Below are 20,622 nucleotides of genomic sequence, written 5' to 3' on the forward strand. Positions count from 1 at the left end.
CAGTCACGTCATATTTGCAGTTTTCCAATCTGCTGGGACTGCCCAGAGGCCAGCGAATTTTGGGAAATTACTACCAGTGCACCTGCTATTTCTCCTGCCATCTCTTTTAGTACCCTGAGGTGCATTCCATCAGGACCAGGAGATTTGTGTATTCTTAGCTGTATAGGCCTGCACAACACTAGCTCTTCTGTAATAATGATTGTTGCCAGGTCCTCACCTATCTTTGTCTCTTTGTCAATTACGGGCATGTTATTAGTGTGGTAAAAATGTGTTGCTGGAAAAGCGCAGCAGGTCAGGCAGCATCCAAGGAACAGGAGATTCGACGTTTCGGGCATAAGCCCTTCTTCATGCTGTGTTTGGCCTCTTTGTATGCCTTCTCTCTCAATTTGATAGCCTCCCTTATTTCCTTCTACACCCATGGCAGATTACACCTTTTCTTACAGTCCTTCCTTTTCACTAGAATATACTTTTGCTGAGCACTTTCAAAAATTGCTTTGGACATCCTCCACTGCTCACCAAGTGTCCCACCATTAAATCTTTGTTTCCAGTCTACTTTAGCCAAGTCTTCCCTCATTCTATTGTAGTCCCCCTTATTCAAATACAGGACCCACAGGTATTGGATTTTGTCTTCCCACTCTCCATCTGTGTTCTAAATTCAAACATACTGTGACCACTCCTTCCTTCCAAGAGAATCCCTAACTATGCAGTCATTAATTATTCCTGTCACATTATACAGGACCAGCTCTAGGATAGCTTGTTCCCTCTTTGGTTCCGTTAGCTTTCTTCAACAGAATGTATCAGGGATACATTCAATGAAATCCTCCTCCATTTATCTCTCCACCCCCGAGGCTCCCAACCTCATTCCTGATGAAGGGCTTTTGCCCAAAATGTCGATTTTCCTGCTTCTCAGATGCTGCCTGATGTGCTGTGCTTTTCCAGCACTACTCTAATCTGAACTCCTCCTCAAGGCTGTCCTGACTGAGCTGATTCGACCAATCTACATGTAGATTAAAATCCCCTGTGATAATAGTCATACCATTAACAGTGCAGTACAGGCCCTTCGGCCCTCGATGTTGCACCAGCCTGTAGAACTAATCTGAAACCTACATTATTCTATATTCATATGTTTATCCAATGACCATTTAAATGCCTTTAAAGTTGGCAAGTCTACTGCTGTTGCAGACAATGCATTCCACAGCCCTACTACTCTCTGAGCAAAGTAACTACCTCTGACATTCGTCCTATATATAACCCCTCAATTTAAATCTATGTCCCCGCATGCTAGCCTTCAACATCCAAGGAAAAAGGCTGTCACTGTCCATCCTATCTAACCCTTGATTATCTTATATGTCTTAATTAGGTCAACTCTCAACCTTCTTCTCTATAACAAAAACAGCCTCTATTCCCTCAACTTTTCCTCATAAGACCTTCCCTTCATATCAGGCTACATCCTCGTAAATTAGATTAGATTACTTACAGTGTGGAAACAGGCCCTTCGGCCCAGCAAGTCCACACCAACCCACCAAAGCGCAACTTAGCATGGCCAATTCACCTGGCCTGCACATCTTTGTGACTGTGGGAGGAAACCGGAGCACCCGGAGGAAACCCACGCAGACACGGGGAGAACGTGCAAACTCCACACAGTCAGTCGCCTGAGTCGGGAATTGAACCCGGGTCTCAGGCGCTGTGAGACAGCAGTGCTAACCACTGTCACCGTGCCGCCCACTGTCACCGTGCTGCCTAATCTAATCTAAATCTCCTCTGCAGCCTTTCAAAAGCTTCCTATAATGCGGTGACCACTCCAAGTGTGGCCGCACCAGCTGCAGCATGTCCTCGTGGCTCCAAAACCCAATCCCTCTACCAATAAAGGTTAACGCACTGCATGCCTTCTTAACAACCTTATCAACCTGGGTGGCAACTTTCAGGGATCTAAGTACCTGGACATCAAGATCTCTCTGCTCATCTACTAAAATCTTACCATTAGCCCAGTATTCTGCATTCCTTTTACCCCTTCCAAAGTTAATCACCTCACACTTTTCCACATTAAACTTCATTTTCCATCTCTCAGCCCAGCTCTGCAGCTTATCTACATCCCTCCGTAACCTGCAACATCCTTCAGCACTATCCACAAATCCACCAACCTTAATGTCATCCACAAATTTACTAACCAATCCTTCTATGCCCTCATCCAGGTAATTTATTAAAAATGACAAACAGCATTGGACCCAAAACAGATACTTGTGGTACACCATTAGTAACTGAACTCCAGGATGATCATTTCCCATCATCCACCATCCTGTCTTCTTTCAGCTAGCCAATTTCTAATCCAAACCGCTAAATCACCCTTAATCCCATGCATCTGCATTTTATGCAATAGCTTACCAAGGGGAACCTTATCAAACGTCTTACTGAAATCCATATACACCACATCAACTGCTTTACCATCATCCACCTGTTTGGTTACCTTCTCAAAGAACTCAATAAGGTTTCTGAGGCAAAACTGATCCTTCACAATACCATGTTGACTATCCTCTCGAGATGATTATGAATCCTATCTCTTATAACCTTTCCAATACTATATCCACAACCGAAGTAAGGCTCAAAGCTCTATAATTAACAGGGTTGACTCTACTTTCCTTCTTGAACAAGGGAACCACATTTGCTATCCTCCAGTCTTCTGGCATTATTCCTGTAGACAATGACAACATAAAAGCCAAAGGCTAAGCAATCTCCTCCCTGGCTTCTCAAAGAATCACAAGATAAATCCCATTCAGCCCAGGGGACTTACCTATTTTCACAGTTTCCAGAATTGCTAACACCTACGCCTTGTAAACTTCAACCCCATCTAGTCTGGGAGCCTGCATCTCAGTATTATCCTCAAAAATATTGTCTTATTCCAGTGTGAACACTAATGAAAAATATTCATTTAGTGCTTCCCCTATCTCCTCAGACTTCTCACACAACTTTGCACTAATATACTCAATTGGCCCTAATCATTCTCTAGACATTCTTTTATTCCTGATGTCCTTATAGAAAGCTTTAGGATTTTCCTTGATCCTATCTGCCAATGACTTCTCATGTCCCCATCTGGCTCTTCTTACCTCTCTCTTTAGGTTTTTCCTGGCTACCTTGTAACTCTCAAGCACCCGAACAGAGCCTTCTCAACTCATCCTAAAGGCTATGACAACGGATGAATGGGCACTGCACGACAATCAACAGACAGGAGGGTTCCCTCCCAGTTGGGGAACACTTCAGTGGTCCAGGACATTCAGCCTCAGACCTTCGGGTGACCATCCTCCAAGGTGGACTTCGGGACAGGCAGCAGAGGAAAGTGGCCGAGCAGAGGCTGATAGCTAAGTTCAGTATCCATAGGGAGGGCCTCAACCGGGACCTTGGGTTCATGTCACATTACAGGTGATCACCATTGCACTATACATACACACAGATATTCCTACACACACACACACACACTCTCACAAACACATGGACACAGGTACACACAGACGCACACACAGCCACCCACATACACCCTTATAGACACACACACTCCCACGCTCACACATGCACCCCCTCACAGACTTAAGACACTCTGCACCCACTACACACACACACACACACACACACACTTTCTCACACTCACAACCCCCACCCCAGACAGACACACACACAGACAGACAAAAACCCACATGCACACATATTTTGTGTTGTGATTTTGTACTTGCAGAGTTACATTGCACTTTGCTCAAAAACTGCATACATTCATGTAGAACTCTGAGCTCAAAAACTGCATGAATTTATGTAAAGCACTGTTATCTCATCTTTTTAGATTAGAATCAATCCAAGCATCAGGTCACAGACAGAGAACACAGGGGGCTAACACCTTCAACATATTGTCTAACTATCACCATTGTTAACCGAGAATGCAACTTTAAAAAAAGGGTTTTATGATTTATACATGAAAGAAGTGAAACTATCACTGTATTCTAACAGATGAAAGACTTAACAATCAATTTTTCAATGTATAATTTCAGTTACATCACACTGCAAATTTTTGCTATAAATTCTGTGTTACGATCAAGCCCTCCACAATCACCTGATGAAGGAGTGTCGCTCTGAAAGTTAGTGTGCTTCCAATTAAACCTGTTGGACTATAACCTGGTGTTGTGTGATTTTTAACTTTTCCTAACATAAGCCTTCTTCTTCCTCTTGACAAGAGATTCAACTTCTTTAATTAACCACGGCTCCCTCACTTGACTACTTTCTTCCTGCCTGACAGGTACACAGCAGTAGCTGTTCCTTGAATAAGCTTCACATTTCAATTATGCCCATCCCCTGCAGTTTCCTTCCCCATTCTATGCATCTGAATCGATTCATAATTGCCTTTCCCCCAGATATAACTCTTGCCCTGCAGTATATACCTATCCCTTTCCATCGCTAACTGAATTGTGGTCACTATCACCAAAGTGCTCACCTACCTCTAAATGTTTGATTCATAACCTAGTACCCAATCCAATATGGTCTGGTCCCTTGCTGGCCTGTCTACAGACTGTGTCAAGAAACCATCTTGCACACACTGGACAAAAACTGACCCATGTAAAGTACTCAAACTACAGGATTTCCAGTTAATATTTGAAAAGTTAAAGCCCCCATAACAACTATTCTCGCTTGTATCCAGAATTATCTTTGCCATCCTTTCCCCTACAGCTCTGGAACTATAGGAAACCTCCAACAGGGTGATCTCTCCTTTTTTGTTTCTATCCTCAGCCCATACTAACTCAGTAGATGAGTCCTCAAACGTCTTTTCTGCCACCGTAACACTGTCCTTGACTAACAATGCCACATGTCCCCCTCATTTACCATCATCTCTATTTTTATTGAAACATATGGATCCTGGAACCTGCATCAATCATTCCTGTCCCTGCTCTATCCATATCTCCAAAATGGCCACAACATTGAAAAACCCATTCTGCAAGTTCACCCACTTTATTCTGGATGCTCCTGGCATTGAAGTAGACACACTTCAAAACATCTTCCTGCTTTCCGATGCACTCTTTCCGCCTTAAAACCTCATTTCTGACCTCACAACTCTCAACCTCCTGGACATTGGAACTACAATTTAGGTTCCCATCCTCATTATTTATTTCTTTATTTATTGTCCACCCCAACGTGATATTATTTGGTGGCTTTTCAACCATGCCTATCAGTGACTTTTTCTACTTAGAATTTCTAATTTCCACCCAAATGGATTCAACCTCATTCTCCATAGAACCTATATCATCTCTCAGCACTACCCTGCTGTTGTCCTTGAATATCAGGGTTACGCCACCTCCCTTACATTCCTGTCTGTTCTTCTGAACAATCTTGTACCCATGGATATTTAACTCCCAGTAGTGACAATCTTGTTACTAGATAGTTAATCCAGAGATCCAGCTAATGTTCTGCAGACCTGGGTTCAAATCACTACAGCAGATGGTGGAATTTGAATTCAGTAAAAGTTGGGAATTAAAATGTCCAATGATTACCAGGAATCCATTGTCAGTTGTCATAAAAACCCATCAGCTTCACTGATGTTCTTTGAGGGTTAGCCTTAGTGAAGTTATTAATGAAGCTGATGGGTTTTTATGAGAATTGACATTGGATCCATGTTCATCGTTGGACATTTTATTTAAAGTATGAGTTCCTTGATTGGGTCTGATAATCTGATCTCACTGCCCAAAATGAACAGTAGTATCAGATATCTTGTTCATTCTGAGAGTGTGGAAGCAATCATGATGAAGCAAGGACAGAAAAGGGTGCAACTAAGTACATGCATAAGTTAGCGCAAACCAACACATAGTTCCATTTAAGCGACAACAACAGGAAGTTCTAAATTCAGAGGGGGAGGGATGTAGTGATTGTAATTGTAAGCTAGGTGTATCTCAAAATATGGGTTCCCTGATCGTGGCTGTTAATCTGGTCCAATCAGGGAGTCCAGGCTGACAGGAATATCGGACATCCTGGCAGCTGACTCTGATGGAGCTGGATCGGTATCAATAATGCTCCATTTGTAAATAAAAAGTGACTTGATGATGGGGCTACCAACCCCTTCTGGAGGTACTTCAGAGGGGAACTGCCATCCTTGCGTGGTCTGATCTAAATGTAATTTCACACTCCCAAGCAATGAGGTGGACTCTTAACTGCCCTTCTGGGCAAGTAGGGTAGGGCAATAAATTCTGGCCTAGCCAACGAAGCGCTCATCCTGTGAATATTTTAAAATAGAAACTTGCAATTCATGCAAAGTGGAGGTCCTTAGGGTTGAAATGGTGGTCAAAAGTGTGAACCTAGCAACAACTACTTGACAGGAAGTCAGTTCTGATCAAGGGAAAGCCATTTATTGTCCAACTGCCAAGGGTGAGGCCAATGCTGCATCATTTGTCATATAGGTTAGTGCCCACCCTCCTGTATGGACACCAGAAACAGCAGACATCTCAAATCCCTGGAGAATTATCACCAGCATAGCCATATTAAAATCCTACTAATCCACTTGTAGGATAGGTGTATCAACGTGAGGGTCCTCTCCCAGACCAATATCCCCAGTATGTAGGCACTGGCCATGCATGACAAACTGTGACAGGCAGGCTACATTATCTACATGTTTGTCACTTAAAAAGTGCTCTACTTTGAGCTCCACAACAGTAAGTGATCACTAGGAGGGCAGAGGAAATGCTACAAGGCACCCTGAATGCCTCCTGAGAACAAATGCAACAACCCTACTGGCACCTGAAAAATCAGTTGCTCTAGAATACACAAACTGGAGAAGAAGCATCCATGAAGGTGTCAAAACACTGAGTGCAACTGAATGGAGGTCAAGCGCAGACACTGGCAAAAACATAGCATCTAGAGCATCTCAGTCATCAGCCTCCTCAAATATTACTCTGTGGCAGAGTCTATGCCACCAGGACTGGACTATTCAGCTCCTTCAGAATCTACCCCTGCAGTGGGCAGCACCATTTGCTGGAGGTACCTACTACCCTGGCAGCTGCTATGACCCCTACATACTGCGACACTTTCCTATTCCTGCTGTGTATGAGGGTCCAGGAGCTTCACAAAGCTTGTTCTTGGGGCACCAAGGGACCCACCATAACCATTGTTCATGACACCATTCTGCACCTCCTGGACAGATTCTGAGCAAAGATGTAATGGTGCCCTGGCTGCAGACAGAGCATGGTGGAGCAGACAATGCGACTGCTGTAGTTATGCAGCTTGAATCGATCTTAGAGATCGTTCCCTCAAATATAGTCTGGGTAGAGTATGTTGCATCTTCCTGGTACGGTATCCTCTGCATAACTTAAACAGGAGAAGAAGTGATTTGCTAGATGATAAGGTACAGGAATATGAGAGAAGGCTGCAAATTACAGTCTATAAATGTTTTTTGTTTATGTTCCCTTTTGAGCTAGCTGTAAATAAAAGTGCATGCTTGAAATTGTATGTAATATTCCTTTATTGGACAATGAAAAGAGGTGGGTCTACAGTGGGCATTGAAGGCAGAGTCACAATGACTCAGAGAGGGTGTTTGGATGCAATGTAGCTGAGGACAGGTAAACTGTGTGGCTTGGCGTTTAAACAGTGATGAGGGTGAGAGAATGTGGCTGTAATTGTGAGGGAAGGTCAGCCATGCCACTATGTATTGTGGGTTTTGTGGCCTTTGTATCATTAAATTGCCCCAGTGAGGAGTGATACCAGATTGCCAACGCTTGCCGAGGTACACAGCAGCCTTTTAAAGATGACACAGATGCCAAGAATGTCAGTTATTCGTCCGATAGCTAGTGAATGGCATGTTGTATGAATGGCATGTTGTAGGAATGACGCATGGTAAGATGCAGATAGAATCAGGCATGAGGAATGTCACTGGAGTGGGATAGGTAGTTAATGATGTATAGTTGGTAAGATATGGCGAGAAATCTCACGAGGCCTCGTAGCAAGAATTGCTCTTGAAAACCCAACATAAATTGCACTTATCAAAAAATTTAATTGCGGGGGGGAACAGGGAGGCGATGCTGGTGATTCTAGCTCCCCGTGCCACAGTGCCTAGTGATTGGCCACTATTCTTGCTTCACATCTTGAACTCTAATAAGATCTGGAACAACCCAAACAAATATAACGAGAAGGTAGTTCCTAAGTAAATGCCTCTGTATCACACGGTCAATGATACTTTGCACCACTTTTCCTGATTGCTGGAAGAAGGCTAATAGTCAGTGTAAGGATATGAATTTGTCCAGCTTTATTTTTAATTTTAATTGTAATTATTGTAATAACATCTGTAATACTACAGGGAGTTTTAGGCAACATTTAAAGATATGTAGGGGAATAAAATCAGTTCGAGTTAGATGTAGTAAATGCGAATGGATCTGGAGAAACCCAAACAAATATAACGAGAAGGTAATTCCTAAGTAAATGCCTTTGTAACACACGGTCAATGATACTTTCCATCACTTTTCCTGATTGTTGGAAGAAGGCTAATAGTCAGTGTAAGGATTGAATTTGTCCAGCTTTATTTTTGACATGTCACACCTGGGCACTTATCACTGCTGATTTAGTTGCTGTTCATCATAAATTGGCAACTGCTTTCTCCAACACCAACATCAATATTTGGGCATATAAAGCTCCCTGTGTCATCATGGAGATCAATTATTCATTAAACAAAAAAGAAGGTAATAGAAATGTGGATTCTTACCTTTTGAGGTGTCATTTCTCTAGGGAAAAAAAAATAAGGGATAGAGGTGATGGCCAGAATGCTGCTTGATACTAACAACCCCAACCACCAGGCACCAATCCAGCGAGGGTCACTGGGTGTCAAATCAATTGTAGCTGGCGATAGGAACAAAACAAGGAGACACAGTTATTAGAACTCGGGCATCACACATTTAAAACAGAAATGAGAGTCGAAGAGTGTGGTGCTGGAAAAGCACAGCCGGTCAGGCAGCATCTGAGAGCAGGAGAATTGATGTTTCAGGCATTAGCCCTTCAATTCCTGAAGTTCTCACTTTCTCCTAACCCAGAGTTTTTGAATATTCTTAAGACACAGGTAGATTAGAGTCATAGAATCATGGAGATGTACAGCATGAAAACAGACCCTTCGGTCCAACCTGTCCATGCCGACCAGATATCCCAACCCAACCTAGTCCCACCTGCCAGCACCCAGCTCATATCCCACCGAAACCTTCCTATTCATATACCTATCCAGATGCCTTTTAAACATTGTAATCGTCCGAGCCTCCCACCCACAACCCCCACCCCCAACCCCGCCGCCAGCAGCTCATTTAGTACACATACCACCCTCTGTATGTAAAGGTTGTCTCTTAGGTCTCTTTTATATCTTTCCCCTCTCACTGTAAACCTATGCCCTCTAGTTCTGGACTCCTCCACCCCAGGAAAAAAAAACTTTTGTCTATTTATCCTATCCATGCCACTCAAACTTTATAAACCTCTATAAGTCACCCCTCAGCTTCTGACACTACAGGGAAAACAGCCCCAGCCTGTTCAACCTCTCCCTGTACCTTACATCCTGACAACAACCTTGTAAATCTTTTCTGAACCAGAATTGCACATGTTATTCTAACAGTCACCTAACCAATGTCCTGTACAGCCACAACATGACCTCCCAACTCCTGTACTCAATACTCTGACCAATAACGGCAAGCATACCAAATGCCTTCTTCACTATCCTATCTACCTGCGACTCCACTTTCAAAGAGCTATGAACCTGCCCTCCAAGGTCTCTTTGTTCAGTAACACTCCCTAGGACCTTACCATTAAGTGTATAAGTGCTGATAAAATTTGCTTTCCCAAAATGCAGCACCTCGCATTTATCTGAATTAAACTCCATCTGCCACTCTCCTCAGCCCATGGCCCATCTGATCAAGATCCCATTGTAATCTGAGGTAACCTTCTTTGTTGTCTATTACAACTCGAATTTTGGTGTCATGTGCAAACTATACCTCTTATATAAATGATTTGGATGTGAGCTCCCTGATTGGTCCAGGTTAACAACCCTTATCAAGGATGTCATAGTCAAAGAGAATCGCCTGGCTCTCATTCCAATCACTGCAACCTTTCAGTAGATTCCTCTTACCTGGGTTCACTTTGTCCAAATCCACAAATAGCCGTAACATCACCGATCCTAGTAAGTAGCCAAAAGCAGGCCCAAAAACAGATATAGCAAACAGGATTGCTGAAGAAAAGGAGAGAAACAATCAGTGTTAATAATTGAAAATAAATTCAGAGTTGTGCAGTTACCTTTTTGAATTCCTCAGTCAAAAATGAGAGCAATTTCCTAAGGAGTGAGGGAGGACTGAGGCATCATCAAGATAATTAAGGTCATCACGATTCAATGATATTGACTGCATTAACAAACCCATCTTAAGACTGAACATTTAATGGAAATGGATAGAGAGAAAGTATTATAGGAGTTCAGTCTGGACTGGGAAAAGAAGATTGGAGATGGTGTTATGAAGGTGTAGATGTTTACTGTACCTTTAGAGAAAGTTCAACATCCAAAGCCGACAATTGGGTTTGAAAGTGAGTAAAATTAAGAGGGAATTTATCAGACCAATATTGTAGAGTGGAAGGTAGAAATTGGTTTAAGACAAAAGAGTTGTAAATTGTTGTTGTTTAATGTTCTCTTTTGGACTTAAAAAAAAACCAAAATTGTTAATTTTTTTCATTAAACAGTGGTAATTAGGATAGTTTTTTTAGATTAGATTAGACTTACAGTGTGGAAACAGGCCCTTCGGCCCAACAAGTCCACACCGACCCGCCGAAGCGCAACCCACCCATACCCCTACATTTACCCCTTACCTAACACTACGGGCAATTTAGCTTGGCCAATTCACCTGACCCGCACATCTTTGGACTGTGGGAGGAAACCGGAGCACCCGGAGGAAACCCACGCAGACACGGGGAGAACGTGCAAACTCCACACAGTCAGTCGCCTGAGTCGGGAATTGAACCCGGGTCTACAGGCGCTGTGAGGCAGCAGTGCTAACCACTGTGCCACCGTGCCGCCAAAGTTCTTTAATAGATTATGGCATGAGGTGAAGCTTTTCTGTATGGGGTTTATCCCGAGTTGTAACAATTGGAAGAAAAGCCAATGTTGGAAGGACAGAACTAGCAGCAGATTTCATTTTTGCAAGTAAAGGACTGAACTTAAAGTGCATTTTTTAGATATTGCATCTTACATTCTGCATTAGGTAAATTATCAGCCCAATTAGAAACATAGGAAGTGGAGTCAGCATTCAGTCCTCTGTCCCATTCAAAACGATTTTGCCTCATAAGCACATATCAACTTTGTTTTTTTTTACATACAAATGTACATTGATAATTTTGAAAATTTTAAATTGTACATGCTTCACAACATTCTGGGGACAAGTTCCAAATTTCTATTAACGTTTTTGCTAAGATATGTAATTCGGGTTGTGGATGCAGTTGTTGATGTAGTTGTTGGTTTGCTCACCAAGCTGGTGATTTGTCAAGCACCATGCTAGGTAATATCATCAGTGCAACTTCTGTGAAGCCTTGTTGTTCTACTTCGCTTGAGATTTATATGATATGGACTTTTAAGATGGGTGATGACATTTGCATTTTTCTCTGTAGTGGTTTGTTTTTGGGATCTATTTCTACATACTTGTGGATGACATTCCGCATTGAAGAACCAGACCTCTAGGAACTTCCACACTTTGTCTCTGGTTCGCTTGTCCTAGGATAGATATGTTGTCCCAGCCAAAGTGATGTCCCTCATTGTCTGCGTGTATTGAGATGAGGGAGACTTGGTCATGCTGTTTTGTTGCTAGTTGGTGTTCATGTATCTGGGCTGCTAGTTTTCTGCCAGTCTCGCCAATGTATTATTTATGGCAGTCATAGAGATGTACAGCATAGAAACAGACCCTTCGGTCCAACCCATCCATGCCGACCAGATTTCCCAACCCAATCTCGTCCCACCTGCCAGCACCCGGCCCATATCCCTCCAAACCCTTCCTATTTATGTACCCATCCAAATGCCTCTTAAATGTTGCAGTTGTACCAGCCTCCACTACTTCCTCTGGCAGCTCGTTCCATATACATACAACCCTCTGCGTCAAAAAGTTGCCCCATAGATCTCTTCTTTATCTTTCCCCTCTCACCCTAAACCTATGCTCACTAGTTCTGGGCTCCCCCACCCCAGGGAAAGGACTTTGCCTCTTTACCCTATCCAAGCCTCTCATAATTTTGTAAACTTCTATGTCACCCCTCAGTCTCCAACACTCCAGGGAAAACAGCCCCAGCCTGTTCAGCCTCTCTCTATAGCTCAAATCCTCCAACCCTGGCAACATCCTTGTAAATCTTTTCTGAACTCTTTCAAGTTTCACAACATCTTTCCAATAGGAAGGAGACCAGAACTGCAGGCAATATTCTAATCGTGCCCTAATCAATGTCCTGTACAGCTGCATCTTGACCTCCCAACTCGTGTACTCAATACTCTGACCAATAAAGGAAAGCATACCAAACACTTTCTTCACTATCCTATCTACCGGTGACTCCACTTTCAAGGAGCTATGAACCTGTATTCCAAGTTCTCTTTGTTCAGCAACACTCCCTCGGGCCTTACCATTTTAGGTGTATAAGTCCTGCTAAGATTTGCTTTCCCAAAATGCAGCACCTCACATTTATCTGAATTAAACTCCATCTGCCACTTCTCAGCCCATTGGCCTATCTGGTCCAGATATATGAGATATGTAATATGTTGTAATATGAGATAACCCTCTTCACTGTCCACTACACCTCCAATTTTGGTGTCATCAGCAAACTTGGTCCTGCACGTTGTTGAAAAGGAGTATTTCATCTTTGTGACTATGGTTTGGTGTGCAAGCATTGTTGTCAGTGGTTGCAGGAATCTAGTTGTCAATTCTGATAATTTCTTGATATAGGGTAATTGGTGAATCAGGGCAGAGAGTGTCCTCTGAGCGTTAATTAACCGACAGGTATCAGTGGATGAAACTGTTGGGGTATACATTGTTTCCGAAGACTTTGTGTATGTATTCTTCCTCATTTTTGTGTATTACTCAAGAACACCTACACAAAATCTTCAGGGACAACAGGTATACCAATAGCTTCATCAGACGGTCAATGCTAAGAGGACACCGTATGCCCTGATCCACAGGTAACCCTCCCCTATGACCACTGGGAATCATGGTAGCACACCAATCCACAGCCACAGGACGCCAACTACCCACAACATGCAGGACCAACATAATATACAAAATCCTGTGTAACAACTGCCATAAACATGACATCGGACAGAGCAGCAGGAAACTAGCAATCCAGATGCATGAACATTAACTAGCGTCAAAACAGCAAGACCAACTCTCCTTCATCTCAATACAGATAGATAATGAGGGCCATCAATTTGACCAGGACAGCGTATCCATTCTAGGACAAGCTAACCAGAGACATGCACAAGAATTCCTAGAAGCCTGGTTTTCAACCTGGAATGCCAACCACAAACATGGAGAAATAGACTCTATATACAAAACACTACAGAGTTATACAGCAGGCCAGACCACTACCCCCTCCCCGCCCACCAAACCTTTTCAAGGAAGTGACCCAGACCCTAACTTTGCTAGTTGTTTTATGTTGGTGTAACACAGATATTCCAGGGTACCTGGTCAAACCACGGAAGTTTTAAACAAAACAGTATTCTCTGCAAGATTACAGAATGTAACACAAACAAAAGATTAGAATAACAATCTATCTGAAAACCCAACAGATTATCACAACTTAATTATGCTGTTCCCTATACTTGCAACAATCCCCACAAACACCCCTTGACACAAAAGTCCCATGCAAGGACTGCACAAAACACTACATAGGACAAACAGGAAGACAGCTAACAACCCGCATCCATGAACACCAACTAGCCACGAAACGACACGACCAGATATCCTTAGTAGCCACACATGCAGATGACAAGCAACATGAATTCGACTGGGACAACACTACTATTATAGGGCAATCCAAACAGAGAACAGCCAGGGAATTCCTAGAGGCATGGCACTCATCCACAGATTCTATCAACAAACACATCGACCTGGACCCAATATACCAGCCACTGCAGCGGACAGCTGGAACTGACAACCGGAAGCGGCAGAGACAAGCCACTATAAATGCCGGAGGAAACATCACAGAAGTGCTTCACAGGAGGGTCCCAAGCACTGAGGATGTCACCAAGACAGGGGAAGAAATGTTTGCAACACAAATTCCCAGCTCGGCAAACAGAACCACAACAACGAGCACCCGAGCTATAAATCTTCTCCCAAATTTTGAACAAAAGGTAAAATCAAACAGAGGGTCTTACACAAGAGATGTCAGGATCAGCATGGACCTGCTTCTTTGGATCCAACAATTTCACAACCTGACTGCTTTCAGTGAATAGCCAAACCAAGCCAGAGAAAAGCTGAGCTGGGAGAACTGGCCATTCCCCTTTCATTGTACAAGTGTTTTTTTTTAATTGAGAAGCCTTACTGCCTCAGGCAAAATCTGTTAGCTATAGTCAACCTGGCCCTAAAACCCTTTGAATGTAGACTTTTCAAAGACTGTGTCTTTTATGACCGGTCTGAAAGAAAAGCCAAGGACAACATAACCTTGTTAAAAGGAACAGCATCATCACAAGAGAAAACCCTAAATGACAACATCCACCTAAACAGACTAGATTATATAAATATCAAGTGGGGTAGAACAACAATGCTTCACAGAGGTCCCATTGATGATGTTACTGAGCATGGTGATGAATCGTCTGCATGACAATTCAGCAGTTTAGTGAGCAAAGCAACAACCACTTCCCTTAATGATTCATTGGAAAAGGTGCTCTTTTGGTTTTGCTTTGAATCTGATAATTTTGAAGGCAAGTTAATGTTCCCATGTGCTTAATTTCCCCCTTCAGCAGAAATATGAATTTCTCTAATTGTATATTAGCAAATGCTGTGGATATTTTAAGCAGCTTACTTAATCGATCATTTCTTAATCTTCTAAATTTGTGTCCTGAACTTAATGCACTATTCCAGATGCAGTTTAAACAAAGTTCTGTACAGCTGAGGCATAACTCCTTCTCATCACATTCGAGCTCTTACTTAAAATGAAGACCAATACTTTATCAAATTTAATATCCACTCCCTCGTTTTAAATGATCTTGAAGTTGAAAATCTCTGATGCCCTGAGTTTTTTTGTTAATTTTTTTAACATTTGATATTTCTTTTCTTTTCCAGTTAATTTGCAATGTCCTGTCTCCATCTGCATGACTTACTGCCACTACTTGATTGGTGTATATTTTTCTATCAAGAAAAAAGAATTTATACATTTCAAGACCTCCGGACATCCCAAAGTACTTTACACCCAATGAAGTGCTTTGAAGTACAGTTGTTGCTGTAACATTGGACGGAATTTGCTCACTCCAAATTCTGACATGCATAAATTAGATAAATTTCCACATATTACAGAATATCCACTGGGAATGCAATATATCATAGCATAAACTGGGGTCAAAAATGTAGGATTTTTCTGAAAAAGATAAGTTTAAGATTATACTCTTTTAAAAAATTATAACTTAGAACAATTTCAACTGTATTGTTAAGTGCAATTGTTTGTTCTTTCCCTTGTGGTAAAAATATTCAATGAAACATTTACAAGGGTTAACATGCTGTTCTGAGAATATACCTGAAAATGGGCTTAACACAAAAAAGAAGTAATTTTATTATCTGCCTAGTTCACAATCTATAAATACCTGGATTCTAAATGGCCAAGATTATTTTAAAAGTCTATATAAAACCAATTATGAAGCAGCCCCAGAGCAGCGTGTACACAGCAAGTTCTGGGCAGAGATCATTGCAGGGGAGGCAGTCCTGGAACTTAGCTTGGATCAGGATTAGTGCTAGTATGGAGCAAACTGGGGCTTGGATTGGAGTGGGAGCAACTGTTAGATGAGGGTCTCGCACTGGCAGTCAGACCGCCAATGGAGGCCCTGCACTGAGCTGCTACAATGTGTATTTGAAATTTCATACCTTTAATGTCAACCCTTTAATGATGTCCTATTTTTAAACGTACTTTTCAACTCTGTAAAGTAACACAACTACTTTAATTTCTCTGCTGTTTCCAAGAATTATACTTAAGTACTTGTACCTAAGATGTTGCCATAATTAAAGCTTTTCACTGTATTCCTACAACAGAGCACATGTGACAATGAAAGCGTATTCTATTCTTTTCTATATTCTATTGATATACAATAGGCAGTAGAGTGTGGCACACTGACCTCTACACCACTGAAACCAGACGCCAACTCACAGACACCTCCTCCTACTGCTCCCTTGATCATGACCACACCTCCCATCACCAAACCATCATCTCCCAGACAATCCACAACCTCATCACATCTGGGGATCTCCCACCCACGGCTTTCAACCTTATTGTCCATGAACCCCGCACTGCCCAATTCTACCTCCTACTGAAGATTCACAAATCTAACTTCCCCGATCAACCCATTGTCTCAGCTAGCGTCTATCCCACCGAACTCATCTTTTCCTACCTTAACACCATCCTGCCCCCCCCCCCCTTAGTCCATGAACTCCCCACCTATGTTCGTGACACCACTCATGCCCTTCACCTCCTCCAAGATTTTCATTTCCCCGGCTCCCAACACCTCATCTTCACCGTGGACATTCAGTCCCTGTATACATCAATCTACCACGACGAAGGTCTCCAAGCCCTCCGTTTCTTGATCTCACACAGTCCCAGCCAGTACTCTTGCACCAACATCCTTATCCGCCTGGCTAACTGGTCCTCACCTTCAACAACCTCTCCTTCCAATCCTCCCACTTCCTACAAACCAAAGGGGTAGCCATGGGCATCCACATGGGACCCAGCAACGCCTGCCTGTTTGTCGGATATGTGGAACAGTCCATCTTCCACAGTTAGAAAAACGCTACCTGCAATCTGTTCCTCCACTACATCGATGACTGTACGGGCATCACCTCGTGCTCCCACAAGGAGGTTGAACAGTTCATCAACTTTACCAACTCCTTTCACCACGATCTCAAATTCACCTGGACCATCTTGGCAGCCTCCCTCCCTCTTCCTGGACCTCTCCATAACCATCTCCAGCAACCGACTAACTACTAACATCTACTACAAGCTCACCGATGCACACAGCTACCTAGACTACATCTCCTCCCACCCTACCTCCTGTAAAAATGGCATCCCATATTCCCAATTCCTCCGCCTCTATCGCATTTGTTCTCAGGATGACTAATTCCACCCCAGAAAGTCCATGATTGCAGCTTCCCTTCCCACATGGTTGACGATGCCATCCAGTGCACCTCCTCCACTACATACACCACCGTCCTGGAACCCCACCCCTCCCAACGCAACAAGAGCAGAACCCGCTGGTCTTCACCTTCCACTCCACCAACCTCCACATCCATCGCATCATACTCTGCCACTTCCACCATTTCCAAATGGACCCCACCACCAAAGGTATATTTCCCTCCCTAACCCTAACAGCATTCTGGAGAGACCATTCCCACTGTGACTCCCTGGTCAGGTCCATGCCCCCCACCAATCCACACCCCGCTCCTGGCACCTTTCACCACAGGAAATGCAAAACCTGTGCCCAGACCATTCCCCTCACCTCCATCCAAGGACCCAAGGGATCCTTCCACATCCATGAGAAATTTACCTGTACCTCCACCAACATCATCTATGGCATCCATTTCACCCAGTGTGGTCGGTCTCCTCTATATTGGGGAGACAAGACACAGATCATTTCGGAGAACATCTCTGGGACACCCACATCCACAAACCTCACTGCACCATGGCTGAACACTTCAACTTCCCCTCTCACTCCATCAAGGACATACAGGTCCTGGGCCTCCTCCACCACCATACCATTATCACCCAACGCCTGGAGGAAGAATGCCTCATATTCCGCCTTGGGTCCCCGCAACCACACAGGATAAATGTGGATTTCAACAGCTTCCTCATTTCCTCTCCCCAACATTATCCCAGTCCCAAGCCTCCAACTCAGCACCGCCCTCAAGACCTATCCAACACTCCCCCCTTATCTTCATCCAATTATCGCTTTCTCATCTACGTCCCCCCCTCCAACCCCAAGTCCCCTCCCATTTATCTCTCAGCCCCGGCCCACAAGCTTTAGTCCTGATGAAGGACTTATGCCTGAAATGCCAATTCTCCTGCTCTATTTGAGAAACTTGACCTGTTTGATCCTGCCATCCAAGATTGGTCCCATGATGTGGAAAGAAAATGTTATTTTTTTCCAGGCAAATGACATTTGGGCAGACAAAACACAATAGCAACTCTCTGACAGCATGAGGACCCATAGCTTTCTTGATAATTAGAAGCCTAACCTCCTAAGGCACCAGATACTAAAACTGTTCATTAGTTGATGGATATAGCTAAGGAATATTAAGACCCCAAGCCTCCTATAATTCAAAGATACTATTAGATCTTACTCAACACTTTTAGAAGCAGGGGAATTTGTATTAGGATTTTTCATCAGGTTAAGAGGACTGGCTGAGTCATGTGATGTTGGTTTAATCCTAAGTGAGGTGCTGAAAGAATATGTGGTAAGTGGGATCAACCATGTGACCATGCAAAAGCACCTACTAGTTGAAGCCCAATTGGTTTTCAAACAGGCACTACAATTGGTTCTGTCATTAGAAAATGAGGTAAATGGAGCTTAAAGTTAAATGGCAGTTGAGCTACAGAAACACAAGTTGAGTGAAGGCAATTGCAGACCATTACTCAGAACATATAATGAATAGAGGGACTCAACATCAGTCCATAGCAAAACCCCAAACAAAGCCAAGCCTCAGACAAATGGTTAAAATTTTTGTCAAGAATCTAAGCCTGCAGGCCATTGTCATTGCCAATATGTGGCCTCCAGACAGTAAATGAATCACAGAATATCTAAAGTTTGGAAGGAGGCCAGTTGTCACATCCTGACCCTCTGCAGAGCATCCAACCCAGACCCAACCCCAACCCTATCCCCATAATCCTGTATTTCCCATGGCTAAAACATTCAACCTATACATCCCTGGACACAATGGACAATTTAGCATGTCCAATCCACCTAACCTGCGCACGGTTGGATCTTGGGAGAAAACTGGAGCACCTGGAGGAAACCCACACAGACACGGGAGAATATGCAAACTCCACAAAGATAAAGAGTCACTCAAAGGTGGGATCGAACTCCAGTCCTGGTGCTGTGAGGCAGCAGTGCTTACCACTGAGGTATCGTGCTGCCCACAATGAGGTACAGTTTGAAACGAAGGGATCTCCCATTAAAGACAGATGAAAAATTCTACTCTTTGTGCTGTTAGTACTTGGAATTCGCAGCTGAGGCTCATTGAATATTCATGGCTAATTTAGAGAATGTTTTGATCTGCAAAGGAGCTCAAGATTAAGGGAGCAGGCAGGAAGTGGAGTTGCAGCCTCCATCAAATCAGCCATGATCTTATCAAATGGCTGACCAGACTTGAGGGGTTGAATTCCTCCTCCTGCTCCTACTTATGACCTTCGTATCAAATAGTTTCAGTAAGCTATAAACACGGAGGGAACTGCAAAAGAGAATGACCTGATTTTTATGCAGTGCAGTAACTGCTGTATATTACTGCATGAACTTGCAAAGATTAGGAGCTCTTAAAAAGAATGTTAAACTATTCTAATTTCATTATGTTCGGTCATTATAATATATTCAGAAACCTTTTGTAAAGATTAAACAGCCATCTTCCTTGGATGCAGGATCATACGATCAAACTCGCAGTTATAACTAGAAGTTATAATCAACTTTGTTGTTTGTGAGGACAAAGGAGAACAAAGGGCAAAGTAAATTACAGCACAGGAACAGGCCCTTCAGCCCTCCAAGCCTGCACCAATCCAGATTCTCTATCTACACCTGCCAACTATTTTCTAAGGGTTGGTATCTCTTTGCTCCCTCCCATTCATGTATCTGTCTAGATACATTTTAAATGACACTATCATTCCCCCCCTACCACTTTCATTGGCAACATGCCCTAGGCACCCACCACCCTCTGTGTGAAGAACTTTCCATGCATATTCCCCTAAACTTTTTCCCCTCTCACTTTGAACTCATGATCTCACTGAATCCCCCACAATGGGAAAAAGCTTCTTGCCACCCACCCTGCCTATATCTCTTATGATTTGGTAGACTGCAATTAGGTCCCCCTTCAAACTTTGCCTTTCTAATGAGAATAATCCTAAGTTACTCAACTTCTCTTCATAGTTAGGGCCCTCCATACAAGGCAACATCCTGGTGCACCCTCTCCAAAGCATCCACAACCTTTTGGTAATGTGGTGGCCAGACCACATGCATTATTCCAAACATGGCCAAACCAAAGTCCGATGCAACTGTAACATGACCTGCCAACTCTTGTAGTCAATATCCCGTCCAAAGAAAGAAAGAAAGTATGCTGTATGCCTTCTTGACCACTCTATTGATCTGCGTTGCCATCTTCATGGAACAATGGATCTGACCACTCAGATCTCACGGTATATCAATTTTCCCCAGGACATTTCCATTTA

The 20,622-nt window shown here is 43.2% G+C and overlaps 1 protein-coding gene across 2 annotated transcripts in view; it reads right to left on the reverse strand.

Annotated features, from left to right (window-relative positions):
• The window catches only part of LOC132821637 (solute carrier organic anion transporter family member 2A1-like), a 151,357-nt gene that overhangs the window by 63,926 nt on the left and 66,809 nt on the right, over positions 1 to 20,622 (reverse strand). For both annotated transcript variants that reach the window (XM_060834345.1, XM_060834346.1), the window contains exons 5-6: positions 10,112 to 10,210; positions 8,714 to 8,847 (exon numbers count right to left, since the gene is read on the reverse strand). In XM_060834345.1, the coding sequence (XP_060690328.1) occupies positions 8,714 to 8,847; positions 10,112 to 10,210 (233 nt within the window). The remainder of the gene's footprint in view (positions 1 to 8,713; positions 8,848 to 10,111; positions 10,211 to 20,622) is intronic.

Source organism: Hemiscyllium ocellatum, chromosome 13 (genome assembly GCF_020745735.1).
Source record: "Hemiscyllium ocellatum isolate sHemOce1 chromosome 13, sHemOce1.pat.X.cur, whole genome shotgun sequence".
NCBI lineage: Eukaryota > Metazoa > Chordata > Chondrichthyes > Orectolobiformes > Hemiscylliidae > Hemiscyllium > Hemiscyllium ocellatum.